General features: G+C 42.8%; 2 protein-coding genes across 6 annotated transcripts in view; both read right to left on the minus strand.

Annotated features, from left to right (window-relative positions):
- Window positions 1–3,114, minus strand: part of rasgrf2b (Ras protein-specific guanine nucleotide-releasing factor 2b) — a 43,359-nt gene extending 40,245 nt beyond the window's left edge. For 3 of the 4 annotated variants that reach the window (XM_070963690.1, XM_070963689.1, XM_070963687.1), the window contains exon 1: window positions 2,367–3,069. In XM_070963690.1, the coding sequence (XP_070819791.1) occupies window positions 2,367–2,642 (276 nt within the window). In that variant the 5' untranslated portion in view covers window positions 2,643–3,069. Of the gene's footprint in view, window positions 1–2,366 lie in introns of all 4 variants that reach the window. The other variant, XM_070963688.1, reaches the window with a different exon arrangement.
- Window positions 3,115–4,219: 1,105 nt separating this feature from the next.
- The window catches only part of msh3 (mutS homolog 3 (E. coli)), a 40,750-nt gene continuing 20,954 nt past the window's right edge, over window positions 4,220–24,015 (minus strand). For both annotated transcript variants that reach the window (XM_070964426.1, XM_070964427.1), the window contains exons 20-24: window positions 23,404–23,561; window positions 16,586–16,772; window positions 7,200–7,332; window positions 6,776–6,944; window positions 4,220–4,660 (exon numbers count right to left, since the gene is read on the minus strand). In XM_070964426.1, coding sequence (XP_070820527.1) covers window positions 4,579–4,660; window positions 6,776–6,944; window positions 7,200–7,332; window positions 16,586–16,772; window positions 23,404–23,561 — 729 coding nt within the window. In that variant the 3' untranslated portion in view covers window positions 4,220–4,578. The remainder of the gene's footprint in view (window positions 4,661–6,775; window positions 6,945–7,199; window positions 7,333–16,585; window positions 16,773–23,403; window positions 23,562–24,015) is intronic.

The following is a 24,015-nucleotide window of genomic DNA, read 5'->3' on the forward strand; positions in this document are numbered from 1 at the left end:
CCATTTGCATACATCTGGAATGAGTTGTCTCTGAGTTGTCTGGACAGCACCGGAGAGCTCCTTCAGCGACAGACTGCTTCACCCAAAGTGTGTGAAGGAACACTATCGCAGGTCCTTCTTTCCTGCAGCAGTCAGACTTTACAACCAGCAGTGCTCCCAGTAGACCACACACTCACCAAGACTTTCAAACTGACTGCACTATAATACACAACAACTGTGTTCACTTATACTGTGAAAATATTCAGCTCAGGTGAATTTCAACTTAAGGTGCAACATATCAGTCTTTCAGTCAGGTGTATTATTACTCCTATGTGCAATATCAGTACTCCAGTCAGGAGTACTATCATCCAATGTGCAATATCAGTACCTGGCGAATCTCTAATTTACAATGTGCAATATTGGTATTTCCTCTGTGCCATGGTGTAAACTTGAAAACATTATATATTGTTACCACTCCCATATTTTACATTTCCCCATACTAGGTTGCTAGATTCTGTATTGACCCTTGTTTAAATTGTTAATATTTTTCAATATTCCTTGTTTATATTGTTTATATTGCTTGTTTGCCATTTAATGTGTTTTTTACTGATCCCCTTTATTTTTTGCTATCCACTTGGCTGCTGTAATACTGGAAATTTCCCCACTGTGGGACTAATAAAGGATTATCTTATCTTATCTTTACAGATACTGTACATTTAAAGAGACACACATAAACAGTGGAAGTCGATGAGAGTTTGCTGAGATGAATATTTTCTGAGTGATGATGATTGGTAGCAATTTTTGACTGCTCATATGATTAATTGTGCATCCATTTAGTGTCTTGTTAATAACTTGCTCAAACAGTGAAAAGTCAATGCTTCCCGGTGTATCCCTCCCCCTGCATTTTAATGGGCATGATGCCTGTGCACACACATGCACACAGTCGCTGAGGCCAGCTGAAAACTGGGATCAGAAACAGGAATCATGCACTTTTCTCAGATTATGTTCATGAAGCAGAGGTAAGTTGTTTTGTTTTTGTTTGTTTTTTTACTCTAACAAAGATTGATTCTTTGCCTGATATAACCCTGGGATTGATGACAGTCTTTTGACTAATACATGTGTGTGTTTCCTTTTTTTTTTCTCAATGAAATACATGTGCAAATGGTAATTCAAATGTTTCCTAGCAACAAGACCAACCTAACTGTTGGAGCAACAGTGCTGAGGCAACTTCCAGGAGCTCAGTCACCAACAGATTTGGCCAAAATATTTCCCTGCATAGCACTACTTTAAAGTCATGAAACCCCAACCCTTTTCAGCCCTGCAGGGTTCCACAGTGAGTCTGTTAAAGCAAATAAAAGTTGCTCAACATGCATAACTTAAACCCACAGAGCCTGTAGTTCAGATATCAAGGCTTGTAACGACACTAAATGTGCCACACTGCAGTGTGAAACTAAATAAAGCACAAGACATCTAGAATAGTCTACAGCAGCCATAAAAACGTGACATTCTGTGAATGAACATTTAATTAAATGTAGAGATAATACTGATTTATTGAAATCCACGAGGCTAACACAAGAACCTGTTGCTGCATTGCTATAAATGCCCCCGGCTGTCATACTCTAAATGAATTTGGCTTTGAGCTACAAAGAAATTTCAACCTAATTTTTGTTTATGATGAAAATGTGAAAGCCTGTAAGGTTCACACTCAACAGGTTGAAAATCAAGTGCATTGTGTGGCTTCAGGCAGCAAATTTCATGACTTGTGAAAGAAAAAAAAAATTAAGTGTGACTGCAGAAGCCTGATTTTTTTGAAGTTTGTTTTGAAATGGAGAAAGATGCTGTGAGAAACCTCTCTAAGCAGCCTGCCCTCCTCTGCACAGCTGAATCTTTGGGGGACGGTCACCTGCTCTGGGTAGATGCACTTGGAGCTCTTGGCACTGCAGGGCTTGGTGAAACTGTAGAGAGCAGAGAGGCTGAGCTGCTGCAGCCACTTTAGTCTGATGCCGCATGAGCCACTTGCTCTCTTTACATGGGCGTCAGCTTGATGAAACAATATGATCTTGTAGTTTTCATTACTATTTTAAAAAGTGCTGTAAACCAGCAACGATCAACACAAATCTCCATGAAAACCGTAAGTTATATAAGAATCAAATTTAAAAAAAGCAACTTAGTAGCTTCCAGATATGTATCTGTGTGGTGTGCATGTCTGTTAATTATTAATCATGCTTCTATACAATCAGCGACTGCACCAGTCTGTCCCCATAATGATGTCAGTGGGTTTTGAGCACATTCTGGGAAGTTGTTCCGTCAGACAAGAAGCGGTGTGGGAGTTTTGACTCAGCAGGGTTTCGTGACTTGTCACCTCCTGCTTGTTTTAAACCTCTCACCTGTTTCTCCAGCGCTTCTTTCCCAGTGGTGGACATCTTGGGCGCCGGCGCGCGCTCGCAGGTGCATCCTTCCAACAGGTAAATCCCGGCTGGTCGCGCGCTCTGCTCGTTCTCGAAGTAGAACAGTACATTCTGGTAAAGGGCGAAGAACTTCTCGTGCCACCGGCTGTTCTCCGCCGTCTTCTTGCTCAGGTAGCCTCGCTTAGTCCCCTCTTTACGCGCGACCACTGACAGAAACAGCGCGTGCCCTTCATTGTAGCGGACGCTCTTCTGCATTTTTTTCGTACGGTTTTGGAAGAGAGAAAAAGTGGGACAATCAGAGCTTTCACCGCGAGCCCATGGTCGCCGGGGGTGACGTGTAAACTTTCCCACCGAGACGCGCGGCTCAGCGATGCCGTGGCGCACGGAAAAGTTGCCCCGCTGACGGGAGCGCTTCTGCAGAGGAACTCATAGTAAAGATGTCCGAGCCCAGCAAGCACTAGAAGAAATCCATGCTGCTCGCCAAAAAAGCGCGCGTCTATGAAGAAGCGACAACTAAAAAGCAGGAGAAAGCGAGAGGCGTGTGGTTCATAAAGGGGAGAACCCTCAAGTAGTAGACGGACAGTGACACAAACGCAGACCCGATAAACTGTAATCGGCTTTGACAGTGGATAACTCTCTCTCTCGCACACAAACACTCACGCCCACTAGGTCTCTCTAGCTTTCTCTCTCTCCGGTGATGCGCGCTGATCTTGGAGTTGGCGGAATTAAAGGCGGAGCGTGAGTTGGTTTTGCGTGTGTGTGTGTGTGTGTGTGTGAGAGAGAGAGAGAGAGAGAGAGAGAGAGAGAGAGAGAGAGAGAGAGATGCAATGCAGATTTTCTCAGTAGAAAATGTTGTTAGCGTTGGACCAGAGAGCACACACTAATACATTAATGTATGAAGAAAGTACAATTACTGCTTCAGGTTGTATGCCTCTGCCAACCAGTGAAGTAGCACTTTACATCCATGTCTGTCCAGACTTATATAAGGTGGTATGGTGGTGTAATTTTTGGCAAAATGGAAGTTACCACTATATTGACATGTATGAGTACAGTGAATCATTTCCAGTGAGAAACATGCTGTCTTCACTTAGAGACCATTTTTACACAGGAGTACAGAGGACTGACGGAGAGCTTCATCACACGGTGCAACAACAATCACCTGGAGTTCAATATCAACAAAACCAATGAGCTTGTGGTGGAATTCAATGCCTCAAATGTGGATGCTGCTGCAAAGAAGATACTAACTGTAAAAAAAAAAAAGGATGCTTCACACACATCTTCAGCAGCACAGAAGATCTAAACAATCACTACAGTTTCAAAGTGGACACCCAAGATTAGTGTCATTAATTCAGTACCTGACCAAATGTGAAATATGTTCGCAGTCTCTCCTTCTGTCCCTGAGTTATGGGGCTGAATAATGGCAAGAAAGGGTTTTGCAGGACGTTACGTCAAAATGACGTTAACCTTTGACCTTCGGGATATAAAGTCACCACTTTCACCACATCATTTTATTCTGTGAGACATTTGTGTGAAATTTGTCATAATTACCTAATGAATCTTTCAGTTATGGTCAAAAATGCTCAAGTGATGTCACTTGAGTCAGCATCTGTGGGAGCTGAACAAAAAAAAAAACAATCTGGTGGTGTGAAGTTAAAAAGAAGTGAGGTGACCAGCCCACTACCTTATCTCTGCTTGAGGTTAGCGGCTCACGGCTACATTAGTTGCTAACAGCATATAAAGTGTCAGCAGTCAAGCTGCATTGTGGGTAATATAGGTGCCACATATTGACAAGGGAGATGAACGAGTGGAATGAAAAAAAAAACAAAATTGTTCTACTGCATCAATTTTAATCCTTCTTTAACTGTGTAATGTTAAATCAGTGATATTTGACAAATACTGGTCAAAGAGCAGCAAATGTGTTAAATTTTGTTCTTAATTTAATCATCAAACACACTGATGTACATCTGGTATGACCTAATATTATGACAATTAGGTTACAGTACATGATGATGGTGACAACCAGAACCTGAGATGGTTAAAATCTTTTTCACACACTAAAAAACATCAGCAAAGAGATGTACAACAACCAGGTACATCAACCAAGTTTTTACTTCTGTGAGCATGTCTGTTCTTCTCTGAGCCTGCTCACTGACTGACAGCTTCTGTTCTGATGGTGTTGACTTCAGCGACATCAAGAGTTTGACTGCAGCCACTCCACGAGGGACGATCTGTCCGAGACGCTCCAAAGGTCTGAGAGAAGTTTCTTATTCTTCCTAGAGACACAGAGACAAAGACACGGAGAGCTGCTTAAGCAAAATATTGTACATAAATCTATTGTGTATCACATAGTCCCGCATGTGTTGAGTCTAAACACATTGTACTCTCACACACAGATGTGTGAGAGTACAATAAAATCCCTGCTCTCAATCTCCAGCCAGCAGCTCAACTCCTCTGTGTACGATTACTGTGTACTCAGCATGGCTTCACTCCAACAAAGGACAAACATTTCATATAGGGAGGATTACATTGATAGAGAGGTATGGCTCTGTGCGTGTGTGTGTGTGTGTGTGTGTGTGTGTGTGTGTGTGTGTGTGTGTGTGCGCTGACTGATACTTCATATGGTGAGGATTACTTAGGAAGAGGCTAAGCAGCACTCAACTCCCAGCAGGTTGTCTGTTATAGAGAGAGGAGACGCTGTGTACAAATTTACAAAGACAGAAAACTGTATTTGGAGAAAGAGCAATATGCTGATGCTTCGACAGCTAATGTCTGGGAATTCGCAGTATTTCCGACTCCTAACTCTATCGAAAGCGGAACGTCTTTGCCTGGCAGTATGTGGTTCATCCTAATGGAAAAACCTGTCTACATCAGCATTAAAAAACATATTTTCTCTGCCTTTCCCTATTAGTGTGCACGAATGCATTCATCTAAAAATAAATCAGCCAAAGGAAAACAAGATTCGGACCCCCTTGGAGAAAATATGCCATGACAGAAGTTTAATTCATTAACAAAAGCATCTAAATTTAGTTTGAATTGACAATTCCATGACATGTTTATTAATTAAAATAGTCTTTTAGTGAATAACCTGATCAGCAACATTAAATTGAAACCAAGAATTTATAAAAGCTTACCCCGTTTCTGTTAATGGAAAATTGCACCACAAATGCAGCAAAATAAAAGTAGATATTGGCAACTCACAATATTTCTGAAAGTTTCTTTCTTTTTTTTTTTTTCTTTTTTGCGGTTTGGTGCTGAACTGACAGCCAGGGGTGGCAACAGCTGCATCCATTTGAGATGTCACGAGAATTCTCTGAAAACAACTAAACTGAAGTGGACACCAAAACGTTTTCTTGAAGAAAACTAAACTCAGCTGAAATTGGTTTTGCATGTCTCAGAATCAAACAGGCCAACTGTTTGAAGCAGAAAATGTCCCGACACAAACCTGCTTCTCTCTGTCTCCTGTGAAACTCCTTCATCTGTACTCAGTCTCATTTTCCAGGAATATTGGCACAGTTTCTGGTTCAGATGTGTTGGCACAAGAATGAAATCAGGTTCATTTGAGTGTTAAAGCAGAAATAAAAACTCAATTTAGAGTTTTATTTCTTCATGATGCATGTTTGACTCTTAGTTTTCAGCTGCCAGTGTTCAAAAAACTCTTAAAAAGCACAGGAACAGGATATTTTGGGATTTATGACAGAGTTTAACGGGATATTCCAGCAGTTCCAGCAGCAGAGGAGAAGATATTCTGACTTTCAGTGCTTAATATGGGCAAGGCTTCAAAAACACTGGATCCTACATTTCCCATAATGCAACTTGACAGTGTTTATGTGTTAAGCTGCGTTTAGAGCCAGCAAAAAAGTTTAATCAGGCTCAACCTTTGCCACAAAGCGGCACGTTATTGGATATATTACTTTTAATTCATTAAGCAGATTACTTTGTAATGTGAACAGTGTATTTCTATTGTTTACCTCACAATCATTGCAGCAAACAATAAAATAACTGCCTTTCCAGTTCTAAAACTCTGTGTGAGAGCATCACAAATCACTGCTCAGAGTCTTCAGCCTTCAGATTCACTGATCCATTTACTACTACAAGCTGGGCTTCCTGGATTTCAATGTCTCACCGGTACCTGAAATAAGACACCCCAACCAACGCTGCCCCTCATGTTGTTCTAATGCAGAGCTGTTTTCAGTCTGAACGCCCACTTAGACCCTCCCTGCCTGGTGAACACACACATCTCTCAATCTTCACGCCTCCAGTTTGTAACACAGGCTTTCTGTTATATTGTTTCTGGTCTCGAAACCCAAATTAAGATCACATTATACAAATGCTTTGACAGGCTGAGTTGTTTGGGAAACAGTCAGGGTAAATACGTGTGTTAGCTGTACCTCCTGGCGTCGACCATGCTCTCCAGCTCTCTGGCTTTGCGTGCAGCGGTGTGGAGTATAGGGTCTGGGATGTCAGCCAATCGGGCCACATTCAGGCCGTAGCTCCGGCCTGCAGCTCCTTCAGTTAACTGGTAGAGGAAGGTGATGAACTCCGGCTGAACCTCTCCATCTGTCAACGCAGCATTCACTTTTAAAGCTCAAGTGCAGACTGATGATGATTTGGAAATTTCCAAAGTAAGATTGTTGGCATCAGAAGCCACCAGAAAACACTGAAAGCATTTTCAGTGCGCACGCACACACACACACACACACACACACACACACACACACACACACACACACACACACACACACACACACACACACACACACACACACACACACACACACACACACACACACACACACACACACACACACCTACCATCAGTGTCAGTAGCAACGTCAGGTTCATTGAGCAAGAAAGCCATGTGGTAGTTGGACACATGTTCAGGATAAACACGCTCCAGCTCACACAGAGGAGGGTAATGGGTCACAAACAGGGTGAGGGCTTTCACCTAAGAGAAGGAAGGACAGAGTGAAGTGTTAACATCCAGAATCATGTCGCACACACGGTCTGTGGCAGCTTTGACACCTGGCATCAGGAAAGCTGCGTAAAGAGGTTCAGTCAGGTGTAAATGCAATCTGCACTTTGTGTTCATATTGGTCAGGAAATATCGAGCCAAGGGGGAGAAAACTGCACAGCTGTGAGCAGGAATGTCATGATGTGTCTCTGGTAGGTAAAAGTAAGAATAGTAAGTAAAGGCTGCACAGTAATGTCACCTGTGGAGACTCTCCACCTGCCATGTTTGGGTTTACGGATAGCACAAATACCACCTTCCCACCTACTCACCAGCTTTGCATGTCACCTGTGATCACGGTGTGCACCGAATGCACACAAGAAACTGAAACTCCAGTTAATGTCAAAATATGATTACCAGGCCTGAGAGAGGTCATGTTGATAGGATAATGATCACCTGTGAAAATCACTTCATCATTGTATATATTGTATAGCACATATTTTTCTCTATTTCTATTGTATTTTACTGTATTTTATTACCTTTTTATCTGTATCGCTTTGAGGTGCTGGAACTAGAATTTCCCTGAGGGGTCCTCCCAAAGGGATCAATAAAGTTCAATCTAATCTAATCTCTAATCTAATCTAATCTAAAATCAATGAGCCAAAGTCCAATAAAACACAATAATGACAATAATGAACAACAGAAACATTCTCATAAACTGACATAACTATAAAATAAACACAGTTCGCTCAAAGCACATTGAGTCTACGCCTGGCGTATGAAATGTGCTATATAAATAAATTACTTACTTACTTACATGCTGAAATTTAGCAAATGTAATGTTTACCATGTTCATTAGTCTATGTTAGCATGCTAACCCTGGAATATATTTGCCATTGCTATAACATTTGCTAATGAGCACTTAACACAAAGTACAGCTGAGGCTGATGGGTATGTCATTAGCTTTGCAGGTTTTGGTCATAACTCAAGTTATTACAATTCATTGTGTGTGTGTGGGGGGGGGGGGGGGGGCATGAAGGTCTCCATTACATCTCATAGTAATCCATCAAGCAGCCGTCGAAACGTTTCATTCAAAACTACAAATATCAGCCTGTAAATGGCTGTAAAGATAAAAGTCAGGGGGTCTCCAAAGTCAGTAGGGACCATGAATGTCTGCACTAAATTTGTGGCACTGCATGTATTAAATTAGTGGTTTCCAACCTGGGAGCTGGATCCCCACAAGAGGGCCCTGAGATTAATTTTAGGGGGTCACCAGATAATAAGTTGTGCAGGAGATAACGAAAACAAAATTCTGCTGCACAAAAAGATGATTATCTGTCATGGCCATGCGACCTGTGACAAGGGATCACAAGCAGATGTGGACTGGTGTTAAGGTTGGCAGCCACTGTGGTAAATGTCAAATATTTCAGTGGGTAAGAGGAAACCTGCTGGTGAAACTGGAGGAAAAGTCTCCAAAGTCATGAGGATATACCCTCAGGGGACCACAAATGTCTTTCAGTGATGGAGCGACTTACTGACATGCTGATGGTGTGGCTAAAATCTGAACTAATCTACAAACTCTTCCCCACTGCACACTCACTCTAACAGCCCTTCACATATAATATTAAGCCCTTATACATCTTTACCCTTTACAAAGACTACAACTTTTTCTCTGCACTTTGGCCTCTGAAAATGAATCAAATTTGTTTTGTACTATTTTTAAGCCTTGTGCAAAAAACAAAAGAAGGAGGAAAAATGAACAGAAAGAGGACAAAGGAGAGTGATAAAGTAATACATAGTATACCAAATGGTAGGTATCATAACAAATGTTGCATTATGTAACACCGTCTGTGTTACGACAACAAAGCAAAAGTTGAAGCTGAACAACAAACTTCTACATCTACTGTACTTTGGCCCAGTGTTACTTCACTGCCCCTGAACCCTGCAGAGTGCTGAGCAAACACACCAAGACGTGCTTTGTGAATATTACCAATATCAACACATGTATTTTTAGTAGTGTGTCACTCCCTCCTCCATCGCTCTATTCACTTCTGCTGTTTTATCACTCTCTTAATGATTTCTGCAGTCAATCCCTCCAGTTTTCTGCCTCTCACTGTAAACGCTACACTCGGCTTTTCAGGATCTGCAGAGAGTGAGCACAGTGAAGGCACTTCACCTCGTCCTGCTGTTCTTTAATCTCTGCCAGGCCTGGGAGCCACCCAAAGGCTACATGATTGAACTCTGGCATTAAGGTTAAGACATGAAAATCACAAAAAGTGGGTGGTGCAGGCACTCAGCCTCTCTCTCTCTCTCTCTCAAATGCATGCACACACATTTTACCTCTCAGCGCTGCACTCTCAGGCCAGCTACTGAGAGCTCTTCACTAAAATAAATCTCCTTTTCCTGTTTACTGTTTACTGTAACAGCCCAATCACATGTAAATGGAGTGTGGAGGGCTCATTATCACAAAACACTGTCATATCCCCCACATCCTCGAAAGCAGTCTTGAAAGTGTGACACACTTTTGAAAACCAATAACTAGTGCCGGCTAAAATATCCCAAAAATTGTGATCCTTCATAATCATTAAGTCTGATGATGACAGTAATGATAACAAATCACGTATGAGTCTTACATCATCGCTGCAGACAGGCGGCTGCAGGACTCGGCTGGCTCCAGGATCGGCCCGCTAACCACTCGGCCTAAGAAAGGTCACACGTCGCTAGTAATACCTCCCTCTCAAAGAGACGTGCGTGGTGACTCCCACATGCTTCAAACAAAGACACACAGACCCGCACCTGCTCAAACACATGCACAACACACTCACACTCGCACAAACACACACACATAGACCAGCAACCTCAATCAGTGCTGTCCACCTACACTAAAAAGGTGAAAACAAACAGAGTGCTGCAGATGGAGGCCTACAGCCTGGATAATGGTCTGATTAGGTGCTAATGGCAGCTCATTAGCAGACCACCCCAGGGTGCACTGACAGCCACAGTCTGCAGAGCTGCACGATCTGATGAAATTAGCCCTGAAAGAATTAGTCAATTACTCGATTAGTCGATAACCAGAAAATTCACAGGCAATTTCAATAATTGTTGCAGTCATTATCGAGCAAAAGTGCAAACAATTAGTTGGTTCTGTGATTCTGTACATCCACATCTGTACAGCTGGTTTGACTGAACAAGCAGTTTAAAGAAGCAAACAGTAGCCCTTCCTCAAATACGATCCGGCTTTAATGCTGTATATCATCAACTTCGCAACCCTTCAAATTGACTGTGAAACAGACACAAATATACTACTGGAAGAGAAATTAAAAAAAGGGGGGGGGGGGCTGCAGGGAACACGTCTCAGCCTCTCTGATTATGAGAAATGGTAGTCTGGGTCATGAAAAAACAAGAGATCTATAAACATCCAGCCTCAATGTAAGCTCAAATCTGCTGTATGTTTCTAAACAAACAGAGACATGCTGGGAGCAGTCAGACAACAAGGTGGCCGGGTCCAGATGGGACAGGCTGTGCATTCGGCCCACTTGACACGACGGTTCAGATAAAACAGCATCTCTGACAGACTGCCGATCTGCCACATATAACACTTTCTCTGCACTGTTCCACATCGTCCACCTCTTCTTCTCCTGTAATACGTCTCCAATCTTCTAAGCTCCAAATTGGTGTCTGTGTCGCTGTACACCTGTAGCGCATCGCCACTCTCCCCCGCTGCTTTATAATGATATGTTGTCAAAGACGAGAGTGTGCGCGCACATGCAAGTGTGCTGTCCCTAATCTGATCCTGAGGAAAGGGCTCGAGGTGTCAACACCGCTGTTGCTGTCTGTCTGTCTTGTTCCTCCTTCCTGTCCAATTAGACACAAATCCAATTATAAGTCAACACATTTCATTTTCTCACCTCACAACTAACAAGGCTCTGGATGAGGAGCTGTGTGTGTGTGAGAGAGAGAGACAAAGATTTGGTGTGAATGAAGCATGTGTGTCGCTGACCTCTGACTTTGGCTGAACGTCAATTTTGTCCTCTCATTGGCCTAAATTATTCAAGGCAGGGTCATTGACAGGTGCACAGGTGATGACCTTTCCTTCAGGGGATGTTTTGCCTCTTTTTTAAGTGGATATACTTGGTACATCAATGCCTCTGTTCTGGCAGAAATGTCTGCAGTAAAGTTGCATTGTGGGCAATGTAGGCACCAAGTTTTTACAGAGTTTCTGAAGAAGACTCATCATTAACCCAAATTAGTTCTATAGGCTATATATGGTAAAATAATGCTAGTTATGTTAGAACAAGCAGACCCACTGGCATGACTTGCAAGTAAAAATTATATACAGCGTATATTATATTAAATGGTGAGTATTCACCATTTAATATCCAGCCATGAGAATAGCAAACATGAATTTATGCACCCTTTTATTTGTTGAGACAACATTAATAACTTCTAATTAATAAAGTCTTAAGCACAGTTGATGTAGTACAGCTGCACAGAGCAGAGTTGGAAAGTAGCAGCAAGAGATGCAGAAACTGCTATATATATATATATATATATATATATATATATATATATATATATATATATATATATATATATATATATATATATATATATATATATATATATATATATATATATATATGATTTATACTTGTTTATTTGTACACACTTAATATGTCTGGATTGTAAACTGTTGTTCAGACATTCCAATTCAGAATCACCAATTATGGAGATACATGGTTTTCACTGGACAGCAAAGATGTGAAAAATTGTAATGTGAAAAGTAACTAAAGCTGTCAAACAAATGAAGTTGAGCAAAAAGCCCAATATTTCCCTCATGTGGTGGACTAGAAGTATAAAGTTGCATAAAATGCTTGAGTAAAGTACCTTGAATTTGTGTTTAAGCGCATTAGTACTTAGTAACATTCCACCACTGGTGGTTTCACCTCAAGAGGTGAAAGTATTCAGCATTTCAAAAGGACAGGAAAAAATTGGAGTAAAGTGGGAAATGATTTGATTTTGTGTGACTGAAATATTGTTTTTCTTTTGATATCTTTTGGATCAACTTGCGTCCTTTCTGATTTTTATCCTGAGACCCCTTTCAGAGGTCCCCAGCTGCATGTTAGGAACCACTGCACTCCACGATGTGACTTGAAAAACAGAAGCATGTTGTCCCTGTGCTCTGTATGAGTACAGTGCAGAGTGCAGTGGAGCACATGTGGGTCTTTGTGGGAGCCTTGTGCATCAGCGTGAGCACATCGGACCATTTACGCCCACGAGGAGCGATACGTTCTTCTGAAAATCTACCCATTAGTGTGCAGCCAAAAGTGAGCCTCAGTGAGTTCCAGTTTTCCTGTGAGTCCAAGTGTAAAGCCGGGTCTGATCCTGCCTGCTATCGCAGTGCAGTATTACAATGCCAGCGCAGTCAAATACAGGTCTGACTCACGGTACGAGTGGAGAGTGATGTGTAGTGCTGAGCTTAGTGTGAAGCTAATGGCAGAACCTGCTGTCAGAGCAAATAAAGTGAGAGTCCAAGTGAGTCTGAGAGTGAGTAACGGCTAAAGAAGAGGACAGTGTGAGGTACATATCACAGCTAGAAAGGAATTAAATCACCCAGACGTGTACTGAACCAACAGCGTGCTGACTGTGGTTTCACCATGAAACCCAGCATCTTCTCGTTACAGAGATCCTTCCTCTCCTCTCCGCTTTTCTCTTTCTTTCTGTCTTTCTGCATCAAGGCTGTCTCTTTTATCAAGAGGTGTTATGAAACCCATCTACATTCTTAACTACCTCTCAGGTGAGTGCCGGGGACAGGAAAAGGTGTGTTGCTATGACAACCGAGTCAAAGGAGGAGCCCACTGACTTTTGACGTGAACGGCTGAGGACGGGGCAGAGGAGGAGGAGGACGAGTAGGAGGAAGACGAGCGAGCATGAAAGACCGTGCAGGTCTGCCTGCACCGAGGAGGCCGCTCGCTGTGGAGCATAACTTCTTTTGCGCTCTTTTGTTTGTCTTTCCTTTAATAGCAAGGCTTTTCAAACAAATCAATGCTGTTATACAACAGGTAGTTGGAGAGCTCCTTCCTGCTGCCAACCGCAGCTCCCTGCCGCATTAGCTGCTACTTACACATTTTCATTCTATGTTCCCCAGCAGCATTATATAAGCCCAAGATTCTGTCCAAAGATTAATGTGGAACTGGCAAAACATGAAAACTGGAAGCGGTTTTTCAAAGACAAATGTTTATTCATCTATATTTGAACAAGGGTAATTCGGGGCAATTTGGAGTTCTCTGACTAAGGTCTTGGAGATCATGAAATAAACAAGTACCAAAATACCAGCTCTCATAGATTGGATACAGTTTGTAAGCTTTAATAACCCAGAAGGCAGTGGTAGAGTAAACATCCTCCATCCATGGTACAGTATCTGTCACTGTGGGAGCTGCACCCTGGCGCTCATCCTTTCACAACCAACCGGGAGGCCCGAGTCAGAATCAGTGGTTCGTGTAGTTCAAGGACTGTCAGCTGAGTGAATGAGAGATTAAATGGACGCTCCCTAAGGTCAGCATGGACCATCTGACTTTATAAAGCCTTTCTTCCCAGAGAAGCTGCAGCCTGTAGGGCACTGACAGCACATTCATACCCAACACAGGAGCACAAGACCTCTGCACTGCTTCTGCTCAACAGTGTTTGTGTCTTTTTTGGGAGACCACAATTCAAATTAGAACGTGACCGGTACAGGCAGGCCGATATTATCAGCTAGCATCAACTTACAGTACGTATCAGTTTCTGTGTGAATGTGCACACAGAAACCCTTATTTTTTCTTAATTCAAGTATTAAAGCTGCATTAACTGATTTCTTGGCTACTTGAGGACATCCGAACAAGCTGAATACACAACATCTTGTCACCATGTGAAGTTGAACATGTTAGCAAACGGTTGTCTATTTTCACATCCAGCAGCTACAGATTTGAATTTGTTTGGAGTCGTGTCTCGTCCAATATTTAGCCTCCTATTATGGGTCTGACTTGGTTTTCACAAAGAATTTCTGGCTCTTTGGCTGATACTGTAAATGCTTCATTACATTCAGGAGTTAGTTGCTTCATCTGTAAAAGAAAAAAAAAACGCCTGTGGATGCTCTATAACATTAAAAGCAAATGCAAAAGGCAGTATATACTTCAGGCAAGTCGGTCATTATTTATACATCGACTGTGTAGCATCCAGATAACAATCAGTTTTTTATCATGTGTTGCTGCTGGCTAAAAGAGCCCCACTGACTGAAAGTGATTACCCCCAACAGTAAATACAGAGTTTTAGACACGATTTTATCGCTGCATTGTATTTTGACTCCTAGTTTGAGGGCTGTGCTGCTGTTGGGACTGAGTGAAAGTTAATCTGTTGTTAAAATCTCACAGCAGGGATGAACTGTGAGTCAGAAAAGAGCACAATAACTTTATTGTTTGACTTGTGTGAAGGGAGGTAGCGATCGACCAGGCGGGGAGAGAGTGAGGGATGATCTTCTGTTTCACACTGACAGCCCTGTTGAACTGCTGCGAACCGACTGTTTAGACTCTCCTCCCTCCTCTGCTGACTGCTGCCATTCAAAATCTGACTGCTCATATTTATGGCTGCCAGACAGCTGTTACACTCAGCCATCCCAGTCAGCATATAACGGAATGTGTTAAATGGGCATATTATATTATCTCATATATATTGAAGGAATTGAATCAAAATCGTATCGTGGCAGACTTTGTGATAGCAGAAAAAACCTGTTTCAAATCCAAATCTATTTAACATCTGAGCCTTAGATCTCTCCAAAATCTTGCCTGAAACAGACAAAACAGCCAACTGTGTTACGAGCAAAGAAACACAAAGTCTGCCTGTACGTTAATAAATGTGCAGTCACACTATTTGACGTATTTAACATGATATCTAACAGTGGAAGTACCGCTGCAAATCCAAATGGCCTCATTTGACAGGCTAATTAGCAAACATCTAACAGGAAGCCTCAAGTTTTTATATTAGTAGGTGGAAAATATTCTGAGTGTGAACAGCTGAGAAAGTGAACAGCTGTGTGTCTTAATTGATGCCACAACCTCAAGCATGCAGCCCATGTATGTCACCCTGTAATAATGACTTTTTCGTGCTTACAGCATTGATCTGACTCTTCGTCACTAATTGGCACGTAGACATACTGTAAATTCTCCATAAGGAAACAACGATTAAGTTGCCAGTGCCCCCCCCCCATTTTCTCAGGGTACCACTCAGCTGCTCGGTCATAATAAGCAACATTGTGCAACACCCTGAGGGCTCCTGACTGCGCCAGTTCACATAATCCCAGCGGACCACGCACGCACGCACACACACGCGCGCACACACACACACACACACACACACACACACACACACACACACACACACACACACACACACACACACACACACACACACACACACACACACACACACACACACACAAATAATGAGTCCAAGTACTCAGGGCTGAAAAGCCACACATATCTCCAGCTCGACTCACATGGACATGTGCAACCCCTTGGCAGTGGACAGTGGACAACCTGTCATCACCCTTGATATTGTGAGTGTTTCACTCGGATGACATGAGGCCTGCTGCGGTGTAACCTACATCCCTTCAACAATAAGGTACCTTTGGGTCAACCTCTCTCTCCCTCCTCCCCTGCATCTTGCTCTCCAACAGCATATTAACGTTATAGATCAAAGCTCGTCGATAATTCTGCTCAGTTTTCTAGAGCTGCTCCGCTGCCGAGGCCTCCCTGGAGCCTCGTCTCTCCCTGCAAAACAATCAGTGCAGTCTGCAGAGCTCACGAGCACATACGATCAAACACATGCATGACCACAAACACACACACACACACGCCTCTTTAATGAAGGCCATTAACTTGATGGTTAACTGGGCTGGATTCAGCTCAAGATGAAAATGTGTGTGGTTGACAGTCGCATGGATTTCCGCAGCTACACTGACCCAAATTTCCCATCAGTGCCTTCCTTCTCATTTCATTTTCTTTGCCCCTTTAAAGGCAGGATTTAGAGGGATCTACTGGCAGAAATGGATACAATATTCAGACGTATCTTTTCAATTGTTTGAAAGAGGGCTACTGAGTCAGCTGTGATCTGCAACCTCACCGCTAGATGCCCCTAAATCCTGCACCTCAATGTTTAAATCTGACTTCCTCCCATGTCATCAGAACAGAGTGTCCATTCAGAAACCCACACTTACATCTCTGATGAAGTACTCCAGGGTGGCGTAGGCGATGGCAATCCCATCATGGGTGCTCGTGCCCCGACCCAGTTCATCAAGGATGACCAGCGAGCGCTCAGTTGCGCGGGAAATGATCTCTGAGGCTTCTGTCAGCTCCTCCATGAAGGTACTGCGCCCTTTGTAGATGTTGTCTGAAGCTCCCATCCTGACAGCCAATCAGACAAAGAAAAAGAGGTCAAAACTTGCAAGACTGCATGACATTTATTGTTTTCGGAGATGAGGACTGTTTCATTATAGCCATAAACATTTGCTGTGACTTTGAGAGAGATGTGGCAGACTGCATGCTGCAGCATTCCAGAGAACTGACAGCATCAACAACACATCTTTACACACGTAATCAGGATTTTATTAATGAAAGTGAACCTCCAGCCATTCATCATCACTCTGCAGTGAGAGAACAACAGTGTGGGTGTGCAGCCTACATTAGACACGTCTGCAGAGGGTGACATCGCACACACAGGTGTGACTAATTTGGCACAGCATAACACTCTGGACCAGAGGAGGGAGAGTCAGATGGTTACAGATTCACTGGAATCAAATAAAACCTTGTTCCTCTTTTGTTTTGTTTGCCTGTGTGCTCATATGGGCCAATGTTATGGAACACATTGTTGAAATTATGAAAGTAAGTGAGAGAAGTCGAAGACCAAAAAACAGGGACGCGTCTTTCTGCGGGGCTCCAGATGTTGCGTAGGTTGTTCACTATTAGGAAAGTAATTTTCATGCTGGTCGGGCCAACAACAAGGCTGACTGTATCATCTGTTTTCAGGGTTAGGCTGAAAGTCTGACTCCTATAAGAATGAATTATTCAGGTTTTCATTCATTCTTTATCACCTTTATATCTCTATTGTTGAGCTCTTTCATTACAACAAATTACATCTTTACTATTGGCCTTGATACACGTGATGATGCACGTAACAAAGTTGAAAAAAGTTTTTAGATTTCAGAAAGCTCTCTCACTTTTTGCTAAACTCACCAATGTAAATAATGCAAAGGCACAAACATTTAAAGCAACGACACATAAAGGATGTGATAAGATTCAAGAGTGCCATTTTCAGGTAAGCTATGATTGAACCTTGAGGTCATGAAACAATAAGTGTGTCTGAAGCATTTCAATGATTGGCTCTGAAAGTTGAAGGCAGTGAGATGGAGGTGTGAAGAAAGTGAGAGAGCGTAACCATAAAACCGCTCACTCCACTTTGCTAGCATTTTGTGAATGAAGATTTCCGACAGACAGAATTGAACAGGAGGCGTTACATGGCAATTTAAAGGGTGTCAGTTATGCTAATGATGAAGTGTCATGCACGCACACCTCCTCGTGAACACATTGCATTAATCAGGCTGAAAAGAGCAATTTACACCATGTTTGTTCAATTAAGAGAGTGGGTTGTGGGAACACAGAAAGCAGTGAGAGAGGTTTAGGATAAGAATGCAAAAATGTTCCTGCAGGACTCCCGAGTGTGCTGAGAAACAAGACATTAAATAAATATACAAGACAGCCTAGAATGCATGTAATGAACACATCTTAAGTTAAGGTTGATGATGTCCTGCAGTCACCTGAGGAGGTGGAAAATTTAAAGCCAGTGATCGAAAATCGAAGAGACTACAACAGAGGAACGAAGGCTACCTTGAGCACTACCATCTGCTGTGTCCATGTCAACAGACATTCACCGACTACAGAGATAAAATCACACCATGTTGGATTCTTCACGAGCCTCAAAGCCGCTTTGAGAGCTCCTCTAATGCTCCGACTGGCTGACAGACAGAGCGGTGACTCATCTGGTACAAACCCGACTGCAGCTGGATCACAGATGCAAAACCTCTCTGCCAGTCAGTGTTTCTCACCTCTAAATCTGTCTTTCCTGTTCTCAGTGACCTTCAACATAGTACCTATCAATGAACTGCCGTCGAGAGCCTCTAGCTCATGAGTTACCATGGTTACCCCACACGCCATATAAGCGAGGGGTGTGGCAGACATGCTGTTGCATTTCATTAGCCAATTTATAGTGTGTGTGCGCATGTGCGCCTTGAAACTCAGGGGAAATTATGACAATCAGATTTTTACTGCGTGGCAGAGTGGACAGACCGAATGAGATGAGAAGGAAGAGTGTTGTTCACACACTGTGTCTGTCCACTGATGAGGGGACACACAGCAGGAACACAGCTACACTCCACCAGCTGGGTGTCCTGCTGCTCTCACCGAGTCCCTCCTTCCCGCCAAACAAACCCATTCTGAAAATAGTCAGTTTTTCGTCACATCGCACCTCTCGGAAAGCGTGTTTAGACATAATTCAAACGTTTTTCAGGCAGTCGGGCCTCCTTGTTGCTCAGGACTGTCCACTTATTTTAATTTCTAATCATTCAAAAGGTTGGTTTATTTTGGGGCTGAAAACCAAAATGCAAACCATACCGCAACGGCAAACACAAATGAGACACGCCTGACTATTACAAACGTGACTGTCCCACAGAATCAGTTGTAAAAATATACAACATGGACTTTTAAATGACTTTTTATGTCTTGAGTCTTGTTTCATGTTTTAGTTGTTTACTGTGTGCACTGAGGCGTTTCTGATTTGCAACATGTCAACATATTTTCTGATGTTGGCTTGCTATTCTTTGTTTTTTCTCATTATTTTATGTGGACACCAGAGGACTAGCAACCACTGTGTCTAAGCTAATGGAAACCCAAATAAAGAATAAAACCACACAAGAACCCGTCTTCTTATCTAGATATGTACAGCCAGATGATCAAAGACAGCACACAGCACGAGGCCAATTATTTTTCAATCATTCTCAATTATTCAGCTTTTCATCAGACGTGTCAGACCATTTTGAATTATTTATTTCTGCAGAGTTAACTCCACACCATAAACCTCTAGGTCCTATAGGCCACTAAAGGCCGCCCTGGCCCTGTGTGCCACCTACAAGATGGCACAGGAACTACAAAAACTCTGAGGAGCGAATGAGTCGGTTTAGGACACAGCATTTTTCGTCATGCTCAATATGTTTCACATCGCTGTACGACACCCACCCAGGTGACGGTGTCACACAGAGACAGAAACACTCAGCACCCTTTGTGAGGTCTTTCTGGATATTAGCCACATTTCTGATGCGGGGGGAGCTTGTGAAAGACTTTAGTGAAACACAGTATAATCACTGCTCGAGTCCACGGTCGATTAAAGGTCCCTTCAAAACACAGTTTTACATTCTACTTCCTTTGCTGTTTCCATAACAACCGTGAAGGGATGGAAGAATGTGCTCTATAACCTTCAGGACTCAATGCCGACGAGAAAAGACACACAGCAGCTGCAGACGTGCATATATGCGTCCTTCAGCCACCAGGAAACACACGCATACACACTCACACACAAACACAGAATTATGCTCAAACTACTGTGATACATATTTGTAAAAACACTGCAGCTCAGCGGAGTGAGCAGCAAAATAAAAGCAAGGCTCTGTGAGGTGACACGCCGCTCCAAACTAAACTCCAGATTATTCACTTTGCTCTGATTGATCATCAATCATCTGGATCATTTCAGACAGGATATCCCATTAGACGCCTACGCACCATCTCATTACCCGCAACCCACAAAGTCTGCTTATTGCGCTCTACTAAAACTCACAAGCTCTCACTCCATGTCTGTCTCCCTCTCGCTCATAAACAACAACATTACACACACACACACACACACACACACACACACACACACACACACACACACACACACACACACACACACACACACACACACACACACACACACACACACACACACACACACACACACACACACACACACACACACACACACACCAGATGAAGCAATTTCCACCCCTGTGTCTAATATGCTTGACTCACAGCGGGAATTGATTGAGCGTTTATCATGGAAACAGATTCTCCTCAGGATCTTACACTCAGCGACAGAGAAAGGCCGAGCAGTCCAATTAGAGACAGATAGGACGACGGAGGTGACGGAGGAGGTGGAGAGAGGCTAGCGGATGCGGTGTGTGTGTCTGTTCTCTGTGGACATTCATTAGCTGGAATTCTCCTTAACGCAAAAGCATAAAACGCCCAAACAAAGCAGATTAGTTTGATTTTCACTCAGATTTTGTGTCGCCTTAAATTTCCAACAGTCAGTACTAAGGTTTCAAATGTTAACCTTCATTAAAACCCTTCTTTTACCTCACTTTGAAAGACTCACAGTAAAACCAACCAACATTAGCCACAGTCTCCCAGATGCGGCCGTGTCAGTGAAAACATGGCAGAAGGCAGTGACAGCCTTTCAGCCGTCCAAGAGTCTGAGTCTGAAGTGTGGTCGTACCTTGTTTTTTCTAAAAGTGACGAGAGAAACTTGATCAAGATGGTCACCCCGTCCTCCCTGTCACTTCGAATCTCATGACCACCACTCACTACTTTATAACAAAAGCAAGGTATTAGCTCAATGTATGATGTGGGAGCTTCAGAATAGGAGGTAATGTCACGGTTTGTCTAACTTGCTAATAGCTTGTCAATAATGCAAACTGAAGTTTTCAATGATGCCTACTCTTGTAAAAGAGACACACAATAACAGCACAATTTTACACATAACACATTTATATCCATCTCATATCTATTTACAGCCCTTTATGTCCTAAATGTTCCAACATTTTTGAAAAATATATTTACTTTATATTGTTACACTTGTTTCTATTAATTAATTCAATTAAACTGATGCTCAAACAATTTTGTTTCTACTTTGCACTGAACTGTTTAACGCTTTTGTTTTAGCATAAATCTCCTGTTTTCTGTTTATAGGATGACAAAATGTATAATATATATTACATTTAATAATTCTCCATGTTTTATGATCTGTTCCTAACTCCTATCCACTCAACTCAACCTAATAATCCTAAACCACACTAAAGTAGACCCTTACATACACGAGGAGCAAAATCACCCCATTACACTAATATGATGCCTAAAAGCCCCAAGTGGTTCTCTCAAGGACAGAGGTAAAAACACACACACACACGCACACGCACACGCACACGCACACGCACACGCACACTCACACTCACACTCCCACTCACACCCTCTATGTGCTGACAAGACTCTGGCTCCTACTGGGTTAACACATAAGAACATGCTTAAACCCACAAAAAAGACAATTACACACATCTGCAAGCCATTAGGTCTAATCACACAGTGCAGCAGAGGCTGGATAAAAGAGACCATATATTGGCCTGTGTTCCACACTAATATGTCATCAGGACTGGAAGCTACATACAGAGCTTACTGCTACTCTCATCATAATGAGAATAATCATCAGCGTGGGGGGGGGTCTTCTCCGACAATGCCTTATTGTCTGCAGGTTCCTACGATACTGTACCGTACCGAACCTTGGCAGAACAATAGAGCCAGCCTCGTCAAAAGGCTCTTGTTCGCCCTCTCCTCCTCCTGTGTGGCGAGGCCCACAATGGGATTAGAAGGGATTAGTTTATGTGTCGGTCCTAGAAATAACCTCGAGTATGTCACACACGACAGAGGGTGACACAAGGTGAATGAGCAGTTTGAGGAGAAAGTGATTTTTTTTTCAATTCACTGGCGTCCTTATGTTTAATGTACAAATAAGAAAGAATCTGCAGAGGTGAAAGTGTGTTGTCCTCCGTCTGTGTTGTCATGGTCACTATCCTCGTCTTTCTGTCGACGGAGACAATGGGAGAAAAAGTCAGATCACTTCCTGAGCGTGTCCATCAGTGGAAAGAGAGAAACACTGCAGCTTGTGATGTCATTGTCGTGTCACTTTCACATAATGGAACAGATACATGCAAGTGTGTGTATGTGTGAGCCTGTTTGTTTGTGTGACTGTGTCATTCTTTATGGAAGTCTCACCTTAATATGCTGCCAGGAACACAAATATCTACATGTTGGCGTCACCGGCCAAACAGGCAAGCTGTGTGGCTCAAATGACTGCTTTTATTCAGCTCATGTTTCTGTGAAATCCATACGGCTCGATAAAGCCAATTCGTGAGTGTCAGCTCACCCAAACTCCAAAAGACATAATCAGTAAACTCTCACAGCTTTCAACAGTTTTCATGTAAGGACTGCACCAGTGGTGGAGTCTAGTTTTTTGTAGTGAGTATACTGTCTATACTCGTACTCACCCGTTCCAGAACAACGCGTCAACAACCATCTTGGAGCAACACCTCATAAGCACCATCATGACCTTGTGTCTGATGCTGCTTCCTAACATGTTGATAACATAACGAGTCTTTCAGAATGCTCTCAAGATGTATACTGTAGGCTATGCATTATTATTATTATTATTATTACTATTATTATTATTGCATAGTGAATGTGATTCAGATTCAGATGTTTTTTTAGTACATGAATAAAATCAGGGATGCCTTCTCTTAAATTCTCTAGCCTGACTTTCACTCCACAAGGCCAGCCAGGAACTCTCATCAAGGAAATATGAACATTATGTTCTATTTATGACCCCCCCCTTAGAGGTCCAAAAGTCATGTGAACACAGACTGGGTTAATATAATGAATTAATCAGCGTGTGAAAGTTTTTACAAAATGATGTTGTTACGTATGCTCGCGCATCAAGTGGATATATGGAAAAAAAAAATCTAGCGAGTATAGGGCCTATACTGGCGTATCACGCAGACTAAACCACTGAGTATACGCAAATCACTGACCTTTTCCAGTGAGTATACGGCGTATACCTGCGTATCACGTAGACTACACCACTGGATTGCACAGGTAGACTTCAGTGCGTTTGTGATCATACCTGGTGTAAATGCCGTCCAGCATGCCCAGACGGGCCTCAGAGGCCGGGACGTAGGAGCCCATCTGAGCCATAACACAGATCAGGGCCACCTGGCGGATGTAGGAGCTCTTACCCCCCATATTAGGACCAGTGATTATCATAGTTCTCCTGCCATCACCCTGTAGCAGGAGAGGAGTAAGGAGGAGAGAGGAGAGGAGAGAATAAGAACAGTGGCACTGACAGAAGGCGATGGAGGAGAGAGACAGAATAAGATATTTTCATGCTGTCCTGCACAGCTGAAGAGGTGGGTGGACTGAAAGCTTGGCTTCTCTTCCTATTGGCTTGTGCCTCTCTTGCACGATTAACCCACACCTACTCCAACACTGAGCAAGGAAGCGTGTGTGGTGTCATGCAAGGTCTCTATGTCTGTGCATCATGTGTGTATTTATGTGTGCGCGTGTGCTGTTGCAATTTTGTTTCAGAACTGTCTCAATGAGTAAGTGAGCAAGCAAACCGTCTGTGTATTTTGGCTCAAATTTGCTCAAAGCTCTCTGAATGAGCCTGTGCATATGAATGTGTGTGTGTGTGTGTGTGTGTGTGTGTGTGTGTGTGTGTGTGTGTGTGTGTGTGTGT

Source organism: Chaetodon trifascialis, chromosome 6 (assembly GCF_039877785.1).
Source record: "Chaetodon trifascialis isolate fChaTrf1 chromosome 6, fChaTrf1.hap1, whole genome shotgun sequence".
In the NCBI taxonomy this organism is placed as follows: Eukaryota; Metazoa; Chordata; class Actinopteri; order Chaetodontiformes; family Chaetodontidae; genus Chaetodon; species Chaetodon trifascialis.